This window comes from Gobio gobio (assembly GCF_949357685.1).
Source record: "Gobio gobio genome assembly, chromosome: 4".
Lineage (NCBI taxonomy): Eukaryota > Metazoa > Chordata > Actinopteri > Cypriniformes > Gobionidae > Gobio > Gobio gobio.
Genome location: NC_137100.1, coordinates 33,436,759 through 33,455,391, shown reverse-complemented (window position 1 = coordinate 33,455,391; position 18,633 = coordinate 33,436,759). Strand labels below are relative to the sequence as shown.

General features: G+C 38.5%; 1 protein-coding gene across 1 annotated transcript in view; it reads right to left on the bottom strand.

Moving 5' to 3' along the window:
• The window catches only part of wdfy3 (WD repeat and FYVE domain containing 3), an 89,283-nt gene that overhangs the window by 18,361 nt on the left and 52,289 nt on the right, over positions 1-18,633 (bottom strand). Inside the window, 22 exon segments of the mRNA XM_079815135.1 lie at positions 86-268; positions 1,969-2,078; positions 2,972-3,201; positions 4,088-4,248; positions 5,277-5,376; positions 5,559-5,792; positions 5,904-6,083; positions 6,808-6,942; positions 7,382-7,578; positions 7,735-7,952; positions 8,315-8,352; positions 8,354-8,436; positions 8,673-8,767; positions 8,931-9,092; positions 9,398-9,471; positions 10,780-10,932; positions 11,444-11,634; positions 11,812-11,923; positions 12,620-12,780; positions 12,988-13,219; positions 15,636-15,817; positions 16,203-16,421. Coding sequence (XP_079671261.1) covers positions 86-268; positions 1,969-2,078; positions 2,972-3,201; positions 4,088-4,248; positions 5,277-5,376; positions 5,559-5,792; positions 5,904-6,083; positions 6,808-6,942; positions 7,382-7,578; positions 7,735-7,952; positions 8,315-8,352; positions 8,354-8,436; positions 8,673-8,767; positions 8,931-9,092; positions 9,398-9,471; positions 10,780-10,932; positions 11,444-11,634; positions 11,812-11,923; positions 12,620-12,780; positions 12,988-13,219; positions 15,636-15,817; positions 16,203-16,421 — 3,450 coding nt within the window.

Genomic DNA, 18,633 nt, shown 5'->3' with positions numbered 1-18,633 from the left:
AGCTGCTAAAATTGAACCATGTCTGCACACAAGATGGAATTATAAAGGGAACATTTGAGTGTGCTTGACTGGACATTTTCCTCACCCAGATGGTTCTGCCAGCTTTTAGCAGCAGGTTCCTCTAGAGCAGGTCGGGCGGTGGCGATGTCCACATGTCCTCTGTCATTGACAGGTAGAGACACTTTAAAAATGTCCTCAAGCATTTGCCGCTTACTGTGCATGAGCTCCGTCCACACACGATTCACTGCCTTGAGCAGCAACTGACGACCTGGCACACACACACACACACACACACACACACACACACACACCAAAAGAAGAAGGACTGAAGTTAGACATTAATAATGGCTTTTATGAGGGTTTGTAAAAGTGTTAACGATTAACCGATGATCATCGAAGAAAACGTATCGATCATCGATTAAGCAGGATCATGCACATACAGGTGCTTAACCGCGAAACATGCCGGAGTTATGTTTGGGACCATTTTACAATTAGAGTTATACCTTCATAATGATGCTTTGCATGTGTATTTGAAGCCTTTTGTTTTGTTCAAATGTAAGTTGTACTATTGTGTTTATTTTGTGTAGGCCAATATACATCTGATTTATCCCATAATAGGATGCATTTGGTTAAGAATTAACACGGTAGTAAAGCGGTAGTAGTGATCATTTTCAGCTTCATCGCATGCAGCTCAAACAGCAATGGACAACTAATAATTGCTATGATTGGGACTGTCATATTACAAAACATTATAAAGAGAACAATACTGTAATAAAACATTGTGAATTATTTGGGTTTAGTTGCCGTGCGTTTCTCGAGGAAGAGTGGGTCCACAACATTAATGAGTAGAAAGATATGATAAACTTAGTTCAAGTTTACCAGCGTTCATTCAGTGCGGGCGCTCAAACAGCAATGCACAGCTAATAATAACTATGATTGGGACTGTCATATTACATAACATTGTTGAGAACACTATTTTAATAAATCGTTGTGAATTCATTGGTTCTAGTTGGTGTTTTCAGCTCGTTCCAGGAAGAGCATTTCTGAATAACAGATCTGAGGCGGCGTTGGTGACACGTATTAGTCGTTATAGCCTATTTGATTATTAAATAAGTCATTTAATTAAATTATCAATCCCATTGACTCATTTTTACAATCCTACTAGCCCTTTATTTAGACTAAAAACACTTCATTCATTTGGTGAGGAATAGGGATGAAACGGTGTGAAAATTTCATATCACGATTATAGTGACCCAAATTATCACCGTTATCAATATTATCACGGTTTTGTTCAAATGAGATGAAAGTGTTCAAAAAGAACAGATGCACACACTTAAAACATTTCTACAAGTTTTATATTTGAAAATCAACAAACAACAAATAAAACAAGCAGCTCTATGCACTTTTTTTAAGCACGATTCTATCCAATTATGGCATTTCATTCCTTATAATGACCGTCGTCAATAGCAACGCATTATAACAGAGCACATCCACATATCACAACGGACGCACACTCTCGTTTCATTCAAATGCAACTTGCGTCTCTGTTTTTGATAATATTGACAATATTGAAATGAAATCAGAGGACTTTAATCTCAATTCAATATGTCCCCGTAATTATTTATGTGGTAAAGTAAATCTGTGTAATAAGTGAATGATGATAATACATTATTATCCCTTAAATGTCACTTTTACTGCAAGTTTTCAAAATCGTGATAATCAAATTTTAAACGACATTACTAACCTCCAGTACATTTTATTGTGGTTTATAGTGAAACCGGTAATCGTTCCATCCCTAGTGAGGAACATGCCGTTATTAGTTGCAGTATTAAGGCTAACGATTAATTGATCGTTAATTTAATCGACGATCGATCATGGGAATTTGTGTAATTTGACATCCCTAGTTGAAGGTATTAAACTCAAAGCTTTTTGTTTGCAGTAATGTCAGAAAAAGAGAAAAAGAACAACCTTCGCTAACATCCTGGCTCTGGACGCTGTCCGACTCATTCTCAGAAGGAACTGCAACATGCCAGGTGGTCATTCTGGCCTCCGCCTCCAGCCCAAAGCCCTCCACACTACTGTAAGAGAACATGAAAGAGAAGTGACCTGTGGCTCGGCGATACAGCACACGATTCTCATACATTTGAAGACACCAAGGTCTTTTGGCCAGTGCTTTATCACTGCCACATCATATAAACACATTCAACCTGTCAGTCAATAATATGAGTTTGAAGGCCAGATCACAAACAGTAAGAATAATGAACTATCATTTCAGCACATCAGACACTAGAAATCAAATCAGTTGAAGTTCAGTTGATCTTCCTGCGTCAGCAGAGCACAGAGGCTCAGAGTACCAGCACTGCACACTAATGTAATTCTGCTCACAGTCTCTGAGCTGCTCTCATTTCTCAGTCTCTCTGAAGCCAAACTTCTGAGTCAGCCTAGATGCAGAGCCATGACAACGTAAACCTCCCCCTCAAATCTCTCACAGTGACTCACAGTAAAAACAGCAAAGCAAAGAGCTGCACGATCACAAACAATTCTGAGACCAAGAAGAAAAATGTGTAATTTTTACCAGCTCACACTGTAATAAAGGTGTTAATTTTTTAAAATGTATTAATAGATTAATAAATGTATTAATCTATCTAAAATGATTTGTTTATTCATTAAATTATTGTTTATATATAATAGTCTTTTCATCAAGACTTTTTTTATTATTCAATTTATTTTTAACAGCAAAGATCTAATCATATATCTGTTCATCTAAATGGATTTTGATCAAATAATTTTGAACAAATAATACAATTTAACAATAAACTATATATATATATATATATATATATATATGCAAGAAGAACCTGAAACCATAGCATGAGAGACTAACATGTCCATCCATACGCTCTAAATTCATAATCCCTTGATTTCACATAAAGTGCCTGAAAACATCATGCCACCTGTGTCTCTCTCTCACCTCCCCGTGTGCAGGTTGATCAAGCAGTGGGCCAGACAGGTCACAAACTCCTGGTCATGGTTGCCGGGTCCCAGCACAAGGTTCCGGTTTACCGTCAGCACACGCAGTGAATCCAGCAGGGTGACCTGCTGTGGGACGGTCTTGTGTGGTCGTGAGAGCTGGTAAAGTATTGTTCGGTTCAGACAATGGTAGATTGAGTCCAGAGACAAACCCTGTGATCGGCGTTTGGACTGATGAGGGACACACACAAAAACAGAAGAAAGGAGAAAAGGAGATTTGTTGAAAAACCACCACTCATGTAAATCACATAGGAATACAACGAGAGAGAGAGAGAGAGAGAGAGAGAGAGAGAGAGAGAGAGAGAGAGAGAGAGAGAGAGAGAGAGAGAGAGAGAGAGAGAGAGAGAGAGAGAGAGAGAGAGAGAGAGAGAGAGAGAGAGAGAGAGAGAGAGAGAGAGAGAGAGAGAGACTGATTTCTGAAGGATCATGTGACACTGAAAACTGGAGTAATGGCTCCTGAAAATACAGTTTTGCCATCACTGGAATAAATTACATTTGAAAAAAATGTTAAAATAGAAAACTGTTCTGAGCATAAGAGACTCAAAAACAATTTAGCAATTTTTTTCACTAAAAATTGCAACAAAAAATGTATTACCTGCCAACCATTTAAGAACAACCAAAGGGACCCATCAACGTGATGTCATATCACAATCCTATTGATCCTATTTATTTATATGTGAATAAAAGCCTAAATTCAATCTCTTCGGAAAATGTGGACTAAACTGCTCAATACACATGTATTAGTTTTACAATCTCTTTATGAACTTTTTGAAGTGTCAAAGTGGTAGTTGCGTAGCTGTCTATGGAGAGTACAGAACTGGCTCAGATTTTATTTTAAAAATATATATATTCATTTGCGTTCCAAAGAGTAAAGGCAAAAATGGGTCCAAAATGTTAAAGCAAGACCTTGCCTTTGTATCACCTAATTTAGATTTTCCTTTAGTAATTCGCTAGAGAAATTTTGACAATGGGAACGAGTGTGCTTATTTTGATGTAGGCGGTGTGAAAGCATAAATGGAAGTTATGCCCAAGTATTAGGTCACAGGACTGCGCTCACCTGGGTGATCAGCTGAACAATGAATTCCACCACTAGCTTGGACTCTTTATTGAACATGCCTTGCCACAGCTTATCCACCACACGCTGAGTGAAGTAGAAGACGTTGTTGACCAGAACCTGGTAACTTCCTCCTGTTGTTATGGGCAATGATGCCTCCTCACCTGTTGGAGATTTGCAATGAAAAATGAAAGACTGCGCACACACATGAACCATTTGCAATGAAGAAATGGTTAATATTATTTTTTACTTGGGGAACATTAGAACAAGGGGAAATGTGGTGGAGGTCAGGGGTCACAGAAGTCACCATCAGCTTCAGGGGTATACTGGCAGCTAAATGGATCATTTATTTAAAAATGAAATATATATTTTCACTTACACTCATGACATTTCAAACCCTTATTTTTTTCTAAAAAAAAATCTAAACAAAATAGAATTTTTGCTTTTTGGGGACTGATGCTGTCAAGCACCAAAAATGACACACAGAACAAAAAAAGTACCATGAATGTAGTTTGTATGACCCATGAGCTATATTACAATCTTTCTGCAGCCATATGAGAAATGTGAGAAACATACACAAAATTTAGATCATCCTTCTCTGAAAATCACAGCATCTGCCATGGCTACCAAATCTCATTTGTGCAAGGTAAGTTCAAATATGGCAGTGGTTCTCAACCAGCAGGCACAAGATGACAAAAGTATTTAAATTAATAAATCATTGTTGATATACTAAATAATCTAACTCTAAATTGAAATGCTGAAGTCAGAAAAAAATCAAGAAGTAAATTTGTAAATCATATTTCACCCCTTAATAACGGTTGTTATTAAAGTGTATACAGTTCTTAAAACTTAAAATAAATTCACAAAACGAATTATGGTTAATTAATTTAATATAAACCAGTTATTAAAAAAAGTTTGAAAACAAGCTTCATTACAGCAGAAATACTAAAAATAACTTAGCCTATATGGAGGGGTTTTGTATATTGGGTTGGACAACGGTGGGGACTTCTAGTCAAAAAAGCTGAGAACTACTAGTTTTTTTGCATATGCTGATGACTAATCTTCACTGACACCAAACCACACAGGTTGGAACAAAATGAGGTTGAGTAAATGACAGTACTTTTATTTTTGGCTGACGCATTGTACCAGAGAATTTCCCTGAGCTAAACCTGATGATTGGGATGTAACTAACCCAACAGAACATCTGCTGCAAGAAGCTGCTCCATCACACTGTCCAGGATATAGGACTGAAACTCCTTCTGCTGGGTTCTGGTGGAGCGATCTGGTGAGGCCTGAGGACAGACAGCAAAGTTAGTATTTCTGCCCAACAGATGGACACTCCAATATTAGCTTCTAATAAGCAGGATGCAAAGTGCCACAAGACGATACAAAATAAAGCCACAATGGCATGCACTTCACTGGCAACAAATACAATGTTCACTTGTGATTGAGTAGATATCCGAGATGATTTTACCTCTAGTAGAAGATCAATGATGGGGGTTTGTTTGCTGGCAGGTGTCATGCACAGGTTGTCCATGATGAGGACCCTCATGAAGTCAAAGACGTACTTCTTGGCTGGGTGGTTGGTCAGGTAGGTTTTATTGCCAACATTACAGTATTCCGACTGGCTGCGGTTCATGCCTGTATCTGTCACAAAGGCTTTGAACTCTTCTGTTGGCGAGCTGGCTTCATCATCTAAATCACTCACCTGAGGGAAAACAAGCTACACAATAAACTTCAATTGTACATCAAAAGGACAAATTCTCAAAGGCCCTGAGCTCCCGAAAACCAGTTACAATGACAAAACTCAATAGCATACCATCTCAGAGTAGGGCCGTATATTGAAGGGGAAAACTGTAGCAGCAAGTGTACACAGGAAGTCCGGGCTGTGCCACATGGGTGCCAGATCTGCGATGTTGTGATAGAGGTAACGGAAAAACTGCATGAGAGTGATGGGATATTCTCTCAGCCAGGAACCCTCCTCCTCTGACTGCCAAGGCTGCAGGGCAGGTTAAATAAAGAGAAATATCAAAAAACATGTAAAAAAAAAAAAAAAAGTACAATTTCCTTTCATTTTTTCCTTTTGTCACTAATTTCCCAATTCATACAGAATTGTTAATCAGTTGTAGTATAAAACCTTTGACCAACTGAAAACCGCAACAATCATCACAATAGCAACAGTTGGAGACAGTGTTGGGTAAGTTACTCTAAAAAAGTAATTAATTACTAGTTACTAATTACATCTTTAATAGTGTAATAATTAGATTACTACAAATTACTCTCTCCAAAAAGTATTTAATAACTTATTACTAATTACTTTCTAAATCCTATATCATCCAATAATCCTATAATCCTCGACTAGTTAAGTGATTCAAGGATAGACATGAAACGACTCTTTTAATTCATTCAAATAAATAATATAAAACTACATAAATTATTCTTATTACCTGACCAAAGTATTACAAATGTGAGAAGGATACATAAAAACATGCATTTTAAATTTAGCCTTTAAATGATGAGGTTAATTCCACTATTGTATTATATATAATTGTTCTACAGTCTATACACAGTATTTAGTTCATTGCATCAGAAGTAACCGTAATTCAATTACAGAAAAAAAATAAGAGTAATCCCTTACTTTATTTTTTCAAGGGAACAGTAATTAAATTACAGTTACTAATTACTTAGTAACTAGTTACATCCAACACTGTTTGGAGACTCACCAGGTTGAGCATGCTGCGCAGCATGGCCAGGAGCAGGAACGCTGCTTCAGTGCACATGTTGTGAATGGAGCCCACCACTGTAGCGCTGGAGGCTGGGACGCCAAATATAAATGCCCAGATAGAGTCCAGGTCAAACTGTGTGAGAAGATGGGTACACCTCGATAATTATTGTTATAAAATAAAAGTGGTGACACTACAATGCTCTAACACAGAGGAAACAAGTGCAGATGGTTAACATTTATATAAAGCATGCATGATTGAATGGATGATAAAGTGAAAACTATTTGAATTTTGAACACTAGTATAGTTTACATTGAGCAAGTCACCTTAAAATACAGTGTGATCCAAAGGTCTGAGGTTAAATTTGTTTTTAAAACATGTTTTGGATTTTAAAACAAAGAAATAATATGTTGTGAAATTATTTCAGATTCTGCAATATGTCTAGGTCATTAATGATAAAAGAAAATAGGTCACAATGTGCTTTTGTCAAAAAAGGAAACACTGTTCACAAACACACACAGAGAGTGAAGACATTAAGTTTGATTAGTAGGGAAAAAAAGGTTTGCATACTGACATGTACCTGCAGGCTGTCAGGCAGCTCTGTGATTGGCTGCTGGAGGAAGAGGGCCATGAGCATGAAGTAGATCTCTGGAACGTTGGTGTGTTTGGGCAACAGAGTTTGCATCACGGGGAATCCTGGGAAATGGCAGGCATCTCGGTTGATTTCACGAACCGTCGACCTGCCCCCTGCATTGCGGCCCACATTAAAACCTGAAAGGAGATACGAGCAAAGGAAATGTTATGATGTTATAATACTATAGTATTGTTCTTATAATTATTGTTATCAAATACCATTACTGTATAATGACAGTTGTTTTTTACCATCTATATAATCATCAAATATGATTATATAGGTCTCCTGCTCACCCAGAACAGTGCCGATCTTATTAGTGAGCACAGAGTCGGTGTGGTCCAGCCACCCTCCTCCAGTCAGGCCCTCTTTAAACCGGCACAGGATGGATTGGTTACTCAGCAACACCACCAAGATCAAGAGAGCTGCTGTCACCGTACTGGAGTGAATGTGTTCTTCCATAAACATCAGCACCCAATCAAAACCCAAGGTGCGCACAAGCTCATCACATGCCCTGTGGGAGTAGCAGAAAGGAAAATTTAGGGGTAGGGGTGATCAATATGAAGGCCAAACTTACAAATTTATGTTATAATTTTTTAAGTCAACAGGCTTCATTTACAATTAAATGCTGTGTTCTGCAATTTTTTCATACACAAAGAACATACACTAAGTGCACTTTTAAGCAATAAAAGCACTTGGGCCAAACTAAATCATTTTGGACACATATCTGAAGTGTCCAGTTCCATCTGTATCCAATCCCAGATATCATCCCTAAACCAGCAGACTCAGGTAACAATGTTACAGATGCTGTAAAATGCCGTGCAGCTCTCTGAAGTCTAATAATCCACCCATGATTTAATAAAGGGCATCACTCACTGTGCATTAACAGTGCTCTTCTCTTTGCAGCTGAAGAGCTGTTTTGAGCAGGATATCCAGCAGTCTGTTCCGCAGAAGAATTAAGTTGGACGACAGGAGGCCTCCAAACTCATCATCAGCCCCTGGACAAACACCCAGGAAGAAGAGGTGAAGGCAAATTGAATTCCAGTCATTTCAATTGGTATCTGCGTGATTGGGAATTTTGTTTAAGGGTGAAACATCCCCATGCAGATTTTTCATTTTCCATCCAAGATTTTTTTCACACAAATTTGATTTTGACCAAAATAATGCTTCTGGGTTTGAAAGGGTCTGAGATGTTAAGATAAAATGCTTCTTTGATACAAAAAAGATAGCCAACCTCTATCGATCTTCTCCTCATTGGTGTTCTCCATAATGACAAACTTCTCACAGACCGCAAATGTTGGTAATGTTGAAGAGATGAACTGCCCAAACCTTAGCCATAAACAAATAATGAACAAATAGTTTAGTTTTTTATTTATTTATTATTGTTAAAATCAAACGGATCTGATTGTGTCAATTTTGATTCAGATTCAGCCTTCTCTTTTCTGTGGATTAGACAGCATACATTTAAAAGTGCCTGCATCTCTGTGTATACCTGAGCAGGTCATATGAGTTGGGGAAGCCCTGCAGCAGGAGACTGAGGACATTGCCGATGGCAGCGATGGTGGGCTGAGACAGAGACTGATCCCTTAGAGTAAGAAGCAGTTTGGGGATCAGCTGGAACTCCCGCAATAGTTTGCCATTCTTAGCAGCTTCACTGAGAACAGAAACAATTAAACACGGTGTTATTGATAGTAGTATAATTCATTTCCATGAATTTAGATCACTTAAATTTTGCTCAAATAATTGCAGCCTTGGTGAGCATAAGAGCATATGTAGTTATAACTGTAACTGCTTCTGGGTCTCAATCATAATGCTAATGGTTAATGTGCACTTTCAACCTTCAATAGGGCTTAAAAGTAAAGAGAGCTAAAAAAAAATACCATTATATTGCAGAAAGGTTTCAATCAATTGCCCTGAATGAAGGATTCAGTAAGGAATGGTGAAGTGCAGATTGAGTACCTGGATTCAGTCAGAAGTTCAATGAAGTGCTCGAAGAGAGAGAGGTGCAGTTCATAGGGAGCATGAAGCCAAACCTGAAAGAACACACATTTATTTAAAAAAAAAAAACGTGGATATCATAAAAAGAAAAGAAACAGAAAAGTTTCAGAACTATTACAACTGGTCACTTCATGCATTTTTACTGATCTGATAGCTAATCCGATTTTCTTAACAGTTCCATTTACACTTGGCCACATAAATGTGTCTCTGCAAAACAATATAAATCCGATCATCAATTCCCAAGCTATACTGCACATTTAACAGAGTTCACGTAAACGAAAACAACAGATATGAGCTGCATTTTATTTATCATCCGCTAATTTCAAGATCAAAGACTGAAGAGGAAGAGAAAGCAGCATCAGCACTGGTAAGTTTATTAACGCCATTTTTTAATGAAAACGATTGTGTTTTGAGCTTCAGGATGCAATGCCAAACTTTCATTTGCAGCAGATTGTGCATTGGCTTGCTGAAGAGACAGGCTACTCATTTGCAGTGGACATTTGGCCAAGATATTTGAAAATCTGGAGTCCGAGGGTGCAAAAAAATCTAAATATTAAGAAAATTACCTTTAAATTTGTCCAAATGTAGTCCTTAGCAATGTATATTACCACTAATAATACATTTTTGACATATTTAAAGTAGGACATTTACAAAATATCTTCATGGAACGTGATCTTTACTTAACATCCTAATGATTTTTGGCATAAAAGAAAAATAAATCGATAATTTTGACCCATACAATGTATTGCCACAAATATACCCGTGCGACTTATGACTGGTTTTGTGGTTCAGGGTCACAAATGCATTTACACTTGTCCAGTTTCATCTGGAATGAGTCTCAAACCACCCCCTGAAGTGATTTAAATCGGTCTCGAAAGCATTTTGGATGGCTTTTCACAACAGCTAAATCACATGAGAATACGCTTGAAGTGATTGAATTTTTTTCTTCAAGACTGGTCATAACCGTTTTAAATCACTTACACAAAAAGGTAGGCTGGTCTAATTTAAATCCAAAAAGAAGAACTGATTAGCCCTAACTTATTCCTAGTTGGTCAGAGTAGTTCTCAAGGCACAGTCTTAACAGCTTTGTTTATGCAACTGGCCACAGGTGTAACCAGGCCCACTGAAACTATGTTGCAACAGCAAAACTGTTGGATTTTTTATGCCAGAAACAATAGAAACGTGCCTGTAGTTACATTTTTAACAAGGTCACTGATCATGTCAGTCTGGGATATTTATAGATCTTGACTGGATGTTTAAAAGAGGTCAGTCTTTCTTTGTTTATCTGCTGGATGTGAGTAACTTAAAAAAAATCCTCATGGGTCCTCATGTGAGCTTCGCACCTCAAAATCACACAGCAGGTCCTGGAAGGCTGTGGAGTTCGGGATGATAGAGGTCTCGTGGCCACTATCGACAGTTCCAACCAGGGAGAAGGTCAAGTGCAAGATATGGCTGTTCAACAGAGGTCTTTTCTTCTTCAGCAACATGGCCAACAGCTATAACATAACAGAAGACACTCAGTTAAAGAAGATCTTTCAGGCAATGATCTAAAGCTGACAGAAAAAAACAGAAGGTCTATCTATGCAAAACAATGATCTGCTATATTTTCCTTAGTCTACTCATTTCAGGATTCGGTGAACCGATCAGTTTAAAACAGACTGCCATCCAAAATTTTAGGCATTCATTTTCCTTACACAGTGACACCACAATCAACATTAGCTCTATGAAACATTGCATTCTCTATACAGACCCCATTAAAGCAGCAGAGAAATAAAACAATGCACCATCTGTTATGCTTAAACCAGCACATCCCAGCATGCTCCACCCTTACGAACCCCCACTTATCACATCAGTTGGCTGTCAGCGGTCACAACAGCCCAGGCTCACTGTTAGCATTTAATTTGCCACCTCATTGGCTCATAACATCCTACAGCTACAGCTACAGCTACAGAGAACAGAGGACATTCTCAGTTCAAAGTTCAATGAGTAATTGTTATTGCAGCCCACCTGGTAGCCTTTGATACGCTCCATCTCCTTGCTAGCTAGCGGGTTGCTCTTGACAACACAAACTAACGCTTTTACTGCAGCATAGAGACCCTCTACGTCGGATGCCATGGCAACCAGGCCCAGAATGGCAGCTGCTCCTCCGATGTACTGGAGGTTGGTGGCCACTGGTTTGGTTACGAAGGCACGCACACCTACATGGAACAAGATTGCAGCTATAAATACATGAACACTGAGAGAAAGGGCTGGTTTATTGGAGAAGCTGTGCTGTGCCTCTCCATTTTCCATTTATGAACTTTTCAAATGTTTTATTCTGCAAAAATCCTCACAGATCTCCACTGTCCTAATGAAAACAGCACACACACACTCACCCAGGTAACCGATGACCGCAGATCCAATGGTCCTAGCCGGTCCGTTGAGATGGCCCACTGCATTATGGACGAGCTTGACTGGTGTGGCACTTTCATGAGAGGAAACCCCAAGCTGAAAGGAGATGGAAATAATAACTGAGCAGCTTTCCAAAAAGGATAATTCAAATAATTACTGAGGGGCAATTTCTGCAGAATTGGAACACTCGTCCTACAAAAAGTTCTACACATTCTGAACCCCTTGCATGTTTATTTAATAAATATTTTGGCTAACTAAAGAAACTATAAGTCTATAAGTCTGCTGTTTACCACAAAAAGCTCTGCCGATTTTCCACACAAGTTGAAATGTTTTTTGAGCACCATATCAGCATATTAGAATGATTTCTGAAGAATCAAGACTGGAGTAATGATGCTGAAAATTGCAAGAATGAATTACATTTAGAAAAAAAAAATGTATATATATAAATAATATATATTATATGCTTGCTTATGGCCATGATTATTTGGTAGTTGTCAAAATATAAAATGTAATACAAAATGGGCACTTTAGTATAATTCATTTAATTGTTTTAATTCATTACATTATTACATATTTATTAACCATTGATTAAATAATTGAATAATTATTAATTATTGTATTAATATATATATATATATATATATATATATATATATATATATATATATATATATATATATATATATATATATATATATATATATATATATATATATATATATATATATATATATATATATATATATATCTCATTTTAGCATGAAGATGCAGGAAGAGGGTGAGACTGCTTACCTGTTTGGCAATGGCTTTGCTGTCCAGTTTGTTGTAGACCTTTCTTATCTTGGCCACAGTGAGACTCGATACAGAGTGAGCAAAGAGACTGAAGGAGACCTTCTCTTCAGGGACCAATGCAACAGGACAGGGCGGCACAGCCTCAGTCTTTGAGTCTTTACCTGGAGATATGAGAGGAAACCCTTTCACTATCATAAGCCACACCAAGCAACTACAGAAGCAAATACCGGCATTTTGCTAGATAACAGACAAAAGATTAAACATTTCAAAAGTACAACACCCATTCATTTACAATAAACATCTACTTCTAAGATTATGCATCTTTTAGTCTCTAGTTATCCACCTAGTGTGATATAACAGGTACTTACACGGCAGGTAAACAGCTTGGAAACTGCCTACATAATTGGGTCCCAGCTCATAGATGGCAGCTACACTGGCAGCAGGCAGCACCTCCTCCAGAAAGTGAGTGGGCCCCAGTCGCCAGACAAGAGTGGAGAGCTGGCGCTGGGCCGGTGGCGTGCCAATGTAGCTGTACACCGTGCTCACCACAGGTGGGTTTGTGGATGCAGAGCCGCCAGGAGCATTGTGAACGTAGTGCAGCTACAAAGACAAGCACAAGTGCAAGTTAAGACAAAGATAAGTTAAGCGGAGTGATCCAAGTAATTTAAACCCCGGAATACACTAATGTCTTTTAAAATCCGAACAGATTTTAAAACACTAGGCATCATACACTTGCCGATCGGATCACAAGTGGATGACGCTAAATACAAGTGTAAACTGGGTCTAAAATGTTCTGAGCTTGTTCACTTTCGACCACTTCCAGAGGTAGTTGAAAATGCATTTGACCGGATTGCTTTCCTAGTGTAGGCGCTTATGTGGTCAAATGTGTTTGAACAGCCACAAAAGACCACCTACTCTCCACATACTGACCTAACGTGTAAACATTATTGGAAGCACGCTAGCCAGATGGGATTTAAAGGCTTGTCGGCTGAAGACCCAAATTTGTTTAAAGATGAAAAACGTACCAAGCACAATGTTCTCTTATTATGAGAGCTTATTTCGTCCAAAGACCTGAAAAAACCTAGCATGGATGCCGGCCGAACTTAGCCCCGCCCACAAAATTTGAGGTCGGGCAGTTCGGTCTGGACTTGATCCGTTGTGGAGCAACTATGCCCGAACAGGAGCTGTTCGGACCAATCAAATTGTCAGGGTGGGCTTTAGACGATGATGGACAGATTATCAACAGTAACGTAATCATCCACGTCACCAAAGAGGGCTTGGGTTGAATTTGTTCTAATCCTAAACGGAGAACTTGTTCATATATGCATTCACCTTTACTATTTCTCTCAAAAATTATGATCGTGTTGGTAAGTAACCTACTCTGTGTATCCTTAAATTCTTTTTACAACAACGGCAAAGATCGTTTACACCAGGGGTGTCCAACCCTGCTCCTGGAGAGCCACCGTCATGCAGATTTCAGTTCCAACCCTGCTCCAACACACCTGTCGGTACTTATCTAGCACCCTGAACACCATGATTAGCTAGTTCAGGTGTGTTTGATTGAGGTTGGAGCTAAAATCTGCAGGGGGGTAGCTCTCCAGGAGCAGGGTTGGGCACCCCTGGTGTAAACGAGGGTTGACAGGGTTGCCTGCTAATATTCGCATTCCTGGGTCTAAATATCACATAATTGGGGTCGCTTCCACCCATGGACATGGAAAAACAGTCCGCGGGAAACCCTGTGCTGAAACCCAACACTGTGTGCAGTTGAGTAGACCCTTTTTACAGACTGTGATGACGCATCGTCATCAATATCGTAAATCCAGCAACGTTTTTTGTATTTGCATTTTTTTTTTTATATATATGTACATTTATAACACTAATACTTTGTATTTTATTACTTTTGCATCAAATTACAATAAACAAGCTACCGCTGCTGTGAGGGTTTTTCTACAGTGTCTATGGGAGTGATGGTAAAAATTTACATATTTCTCTCTTTTGAGATTTTAACAATCTCACTCTATTTTTTCCCTCTTTTTAAAAATTGTGAAATCACTATTGTGGCGTTTTTCTGTTGCTATTTGAGCAAATGGGCACACAAAATTTTTTTTAATGTATTTTCTCATTCATAGCTATAATATTTAACCCAACTATGACGACTTCCGCTCTGAGAAACCCGGAAATGTGAAAAGGGTCTGTTCTGTTGACATTTGATAACTAACGTTATGCGTCGCTCTGTTGCTCTGATTGGTTGTAGGTCTATCCAATTGAGGTCTTTCCTGGTTCGGTTGAAACACGCCCCCATAATCACGGCCCAATGAATCAGTATCAGACTTATATTCTGACTAGAATTGAGTATGACAACGTCAGGCTAGAAAAAGGCCATACTTTTACCCACCCATAGACCCTCCACTCGAAGAAATCAGGACAGAAGTGGTTAAAAATGGACAAAAGAGACTGGCACAGACAAGAACGAAATTGTTGAATAAAGTCATTATTTTTGTTTGTTTTTGCACACATTTGCACTCATTAAATTGAGGTTGAACCACTGGAGTCACATGGACTATTTTAACAATGTCTTTACTACCTTTCTGGACCTTGAAAGTGGTAATTAAATAGCTGTCTATGGAGGGATCAGAGAGCTCTCAGATTTCATAAAAAATATCTTCATTTGTGTTCTGAAGATGAACGAAGGTCTCACGGGTTTGGAACAACATGAGGGTGAGTAATTAATGACAGAATTTTAGTTTTGGGGTGAACTGTCCCTTTAATACCAGGTGTAAACAGGGCCTGAGAAAAACTGGACATCATACACTGGTTTTAACTGGTGATTCAGCTACTAATGAAGCAGGCGGAATCACCAGATTTCAGATCTGACACCAGTTTTGAGCTATGCTAAAGAGAAATTAAAATCTGACCTTTGTGCATAAAATATAAGGCCAAAGTAATGGCTTTACTTTTCCATTACTATAGTCAAAACAACATTCACATCATGTCCACATCAGAAGCTGGGCCACACCTTGACAGTGCTGACCATCTGGCCATCGATGTAGAGAGTCGCCATGCTGTTCTTCAGCATTCCTTTGCTCATAACCAACACCAGGTGGTGCCACTGTCCCTCGGTGATGAGGTCAGCACAGCGGAAGCGAGCACAGCAGGGCAGGATCTCATAGAAGGAGGACTCCTCACTGAAGTCATCCACTGCGATGGGGAGAGAGGAAATTATGTCACGTCACTAACCACAGACAAAGGAACTTTCCCTCTGCATTTCGGAAGGAACAGGCTCTTAAATGCTGCATAAAAATGGCTTAATAGTCTATCAACAGTGTGTCTACAAAACATAAGCGTGCTGACATCACAAGCAACATTATTTATTTTAATGATTTGTTTAATGTGTTCACAAACAACAGCATTAAATATACATTTTAAAAGTTTGTAATTTTTTTTGGGGGGGGGTTTTCAAGCTTCCTTAATCTGGGTACAGAGGGACAAAGGTTGAAATGGTCCTCTGATTCACAAATGATTTCACATCATTAAAACTTTGCTGACTAAAGAGCTAGAACAGGAAGTTGTAGGAAACACTTGCCGTAGGTCTGAAGCAGCTCTTCTTTGGTGGACACAATGAGAGATCGGTCCTTAGCAGACAGCACAATGGCCAGGCACACGTAGTGCTGCTCAGATGAGGTGGCCCGTCGCACCACCGTGAGCAGACGCACAGGGTGAGTCTGGGGTGGCGTGCTGAAGCGCTCAACGCAAAACCACGTCGAGTAGCTCAGGCCAGATGGGGGTGGAAAGAAACGTTCGCCTGGAGAGATGAAAATTAGGATATTTAATATTATGAGCTACTTTCTCTTTTTGCATCATTTTGATATAGAATGATTCATAACAGTAGCAGCTGTCCAATGCAATCTTTAATGAATACGAAGTTTCAAAGGAACAGCATTTTTTTTGTTTTGTTTTTAACGATCACTTTTTAGCAATTTAATGCACCCTTGCTGAATAAAATTATTAATTTCTTTAAAAAAAAAACCATATTGATTTCAAACTTTTAAACGGTAGGTGTAGATTATCAGCGTAACAATTAACATACATTTCAGAATTAATTCATGTTTTAATTAATTATTTTCAAGTTCAAATCATTTTGTATATGGTTTGGGGTCCAACATTGTCACTGAATAAAATCATCCTGGACTAATGATCATGTACATAATTCATTCATCTATTAATTCAAATGCATAATTATCTATTACATCAAGTGCACATTCTTGAAAATTTAGCCTAAGCTACTTTTGATACTCTAAATCCACTTCAGCTTGTACCCTAAACCCAGGAAACCCCTGAAAGAGAGACAGGAACAATGAACTAGACTGCAGGGGATCTGAATGAAACTCTCCGAGGAAGAAATGATGATGTCATCGACGAAAATGGGTCAGAGGATATGATGCAGGAGTCTATCTATAAATACTGAAATCATCCATTTACATTCAACAGAGGAACAGAGAGAAAGAGAGAGAGAGAGATGAGGGAAAGGAAATAGGGAGGATGAACGAAAGAGAGATGGTAAAATAAAGAAAGGGAGGAAGTGAGAGAGATGGAGAGGCAGCGAGCCCTGAATCACCTCATTAATACTACATAGGCACTTGTACGCCCACTCAGGGCTGCTGTGAGCCGGTGGCACTCGAACAGGAGCAAAGGCACAAAAACAATTTCTGTCAAGGTCTGTCAAGTTTCCCTCCTTTCTCTAGACTCCATCATCTTCGCAAAAATTCAGTCACAGTGCTGTGCTCCTGTTCCCTCTACCTCCCGCCTGTCATGAGCCAAGACGCTTCTAAAATTATCAAGCTGCTATACCACCCTTTGCCATCCCACGTTTGTAAACTCAAAAACTTAATTTTTGCGGCTGTTTGGAATATTTCCGATTCCGATTGGTCAATCACATAACAACTGATAAAGTATATTTCACCTAGTGTTAATTTCCTTAACGAAAATATGACAAAAAATGTTCGTTGACGAGCCTTTTTTCCATGACTAAGAAGAGACGAAGACGAGATGACACAAACGTCCTTAAACGATAACTGTGACTATATCAACATGCAATATCGTTGACGAAAAAAGATGAGACTAAAATGTAGTTTAAAAAATAAAACTTGTGTTAAAAGAACACATATTCTATCTGGTGTTTTACCTAAAATGTGCAATCTGGCAACCCTGGTTCATGCGCACACTGTTCATGTGCTCTCTCTCTCTTTCTGCTTAAATAAGTGTCATTCGGTCGGTCTGTGTTCGGTCATGACTCACGAGCAGCTTGTGTTGTTTGCGCGACTAAGTCTGCCATCAAAACTTCTCAGTGATGAACTGTAATAAATCCAAGCATTGATCTATGGACTATTTGCGATTGTGTTTGCTGAATAACTGCACATAGACAACCTCTGTGACAATAGTCTTTTTTGCTGTTATTTGAATAGAAAAACTTTAAAGTAATGTGGAATTTCACGGTTTTAAATTTTTAGAGAATCCTATAATAAATATTAAACTAGATGAGGTAAAACAAACCATGCGTATGGGTCGACATTCTCTTGATTTGTGCTTATAGGTGAAAATGTATAAAAGTATAAAAATACATTTCTCAAATGACAACAATCGTTGTGATTATAATTTTGAGCAAAATAATCGGGATTATCAATGCAGCTTGACGAAAATGTGACAGTTTTCATTGACGAAAACTAGACTAAAATGCTCAGACATTTAGTCGACTAAAACTTGAGTGGACAAGGTTGACTAAATATTATAAAAACTAAAAAGCACATTTGACGCAGGACTAAGACTGAGACTAAATTAGAAAATATCTGACGAAATTAACACTAATTTCACCACTGTCCATGGCAATATACCGGTGCTATTTTCATCTCTCTCATATCATCCCATGGCCTTCTTATATCAACTCCGGTTAGAATAGCTAATTGGCACCAAACATTGGTGCTGATTTTAGTTTACATATAAAATTAAGAAGTTAAAGC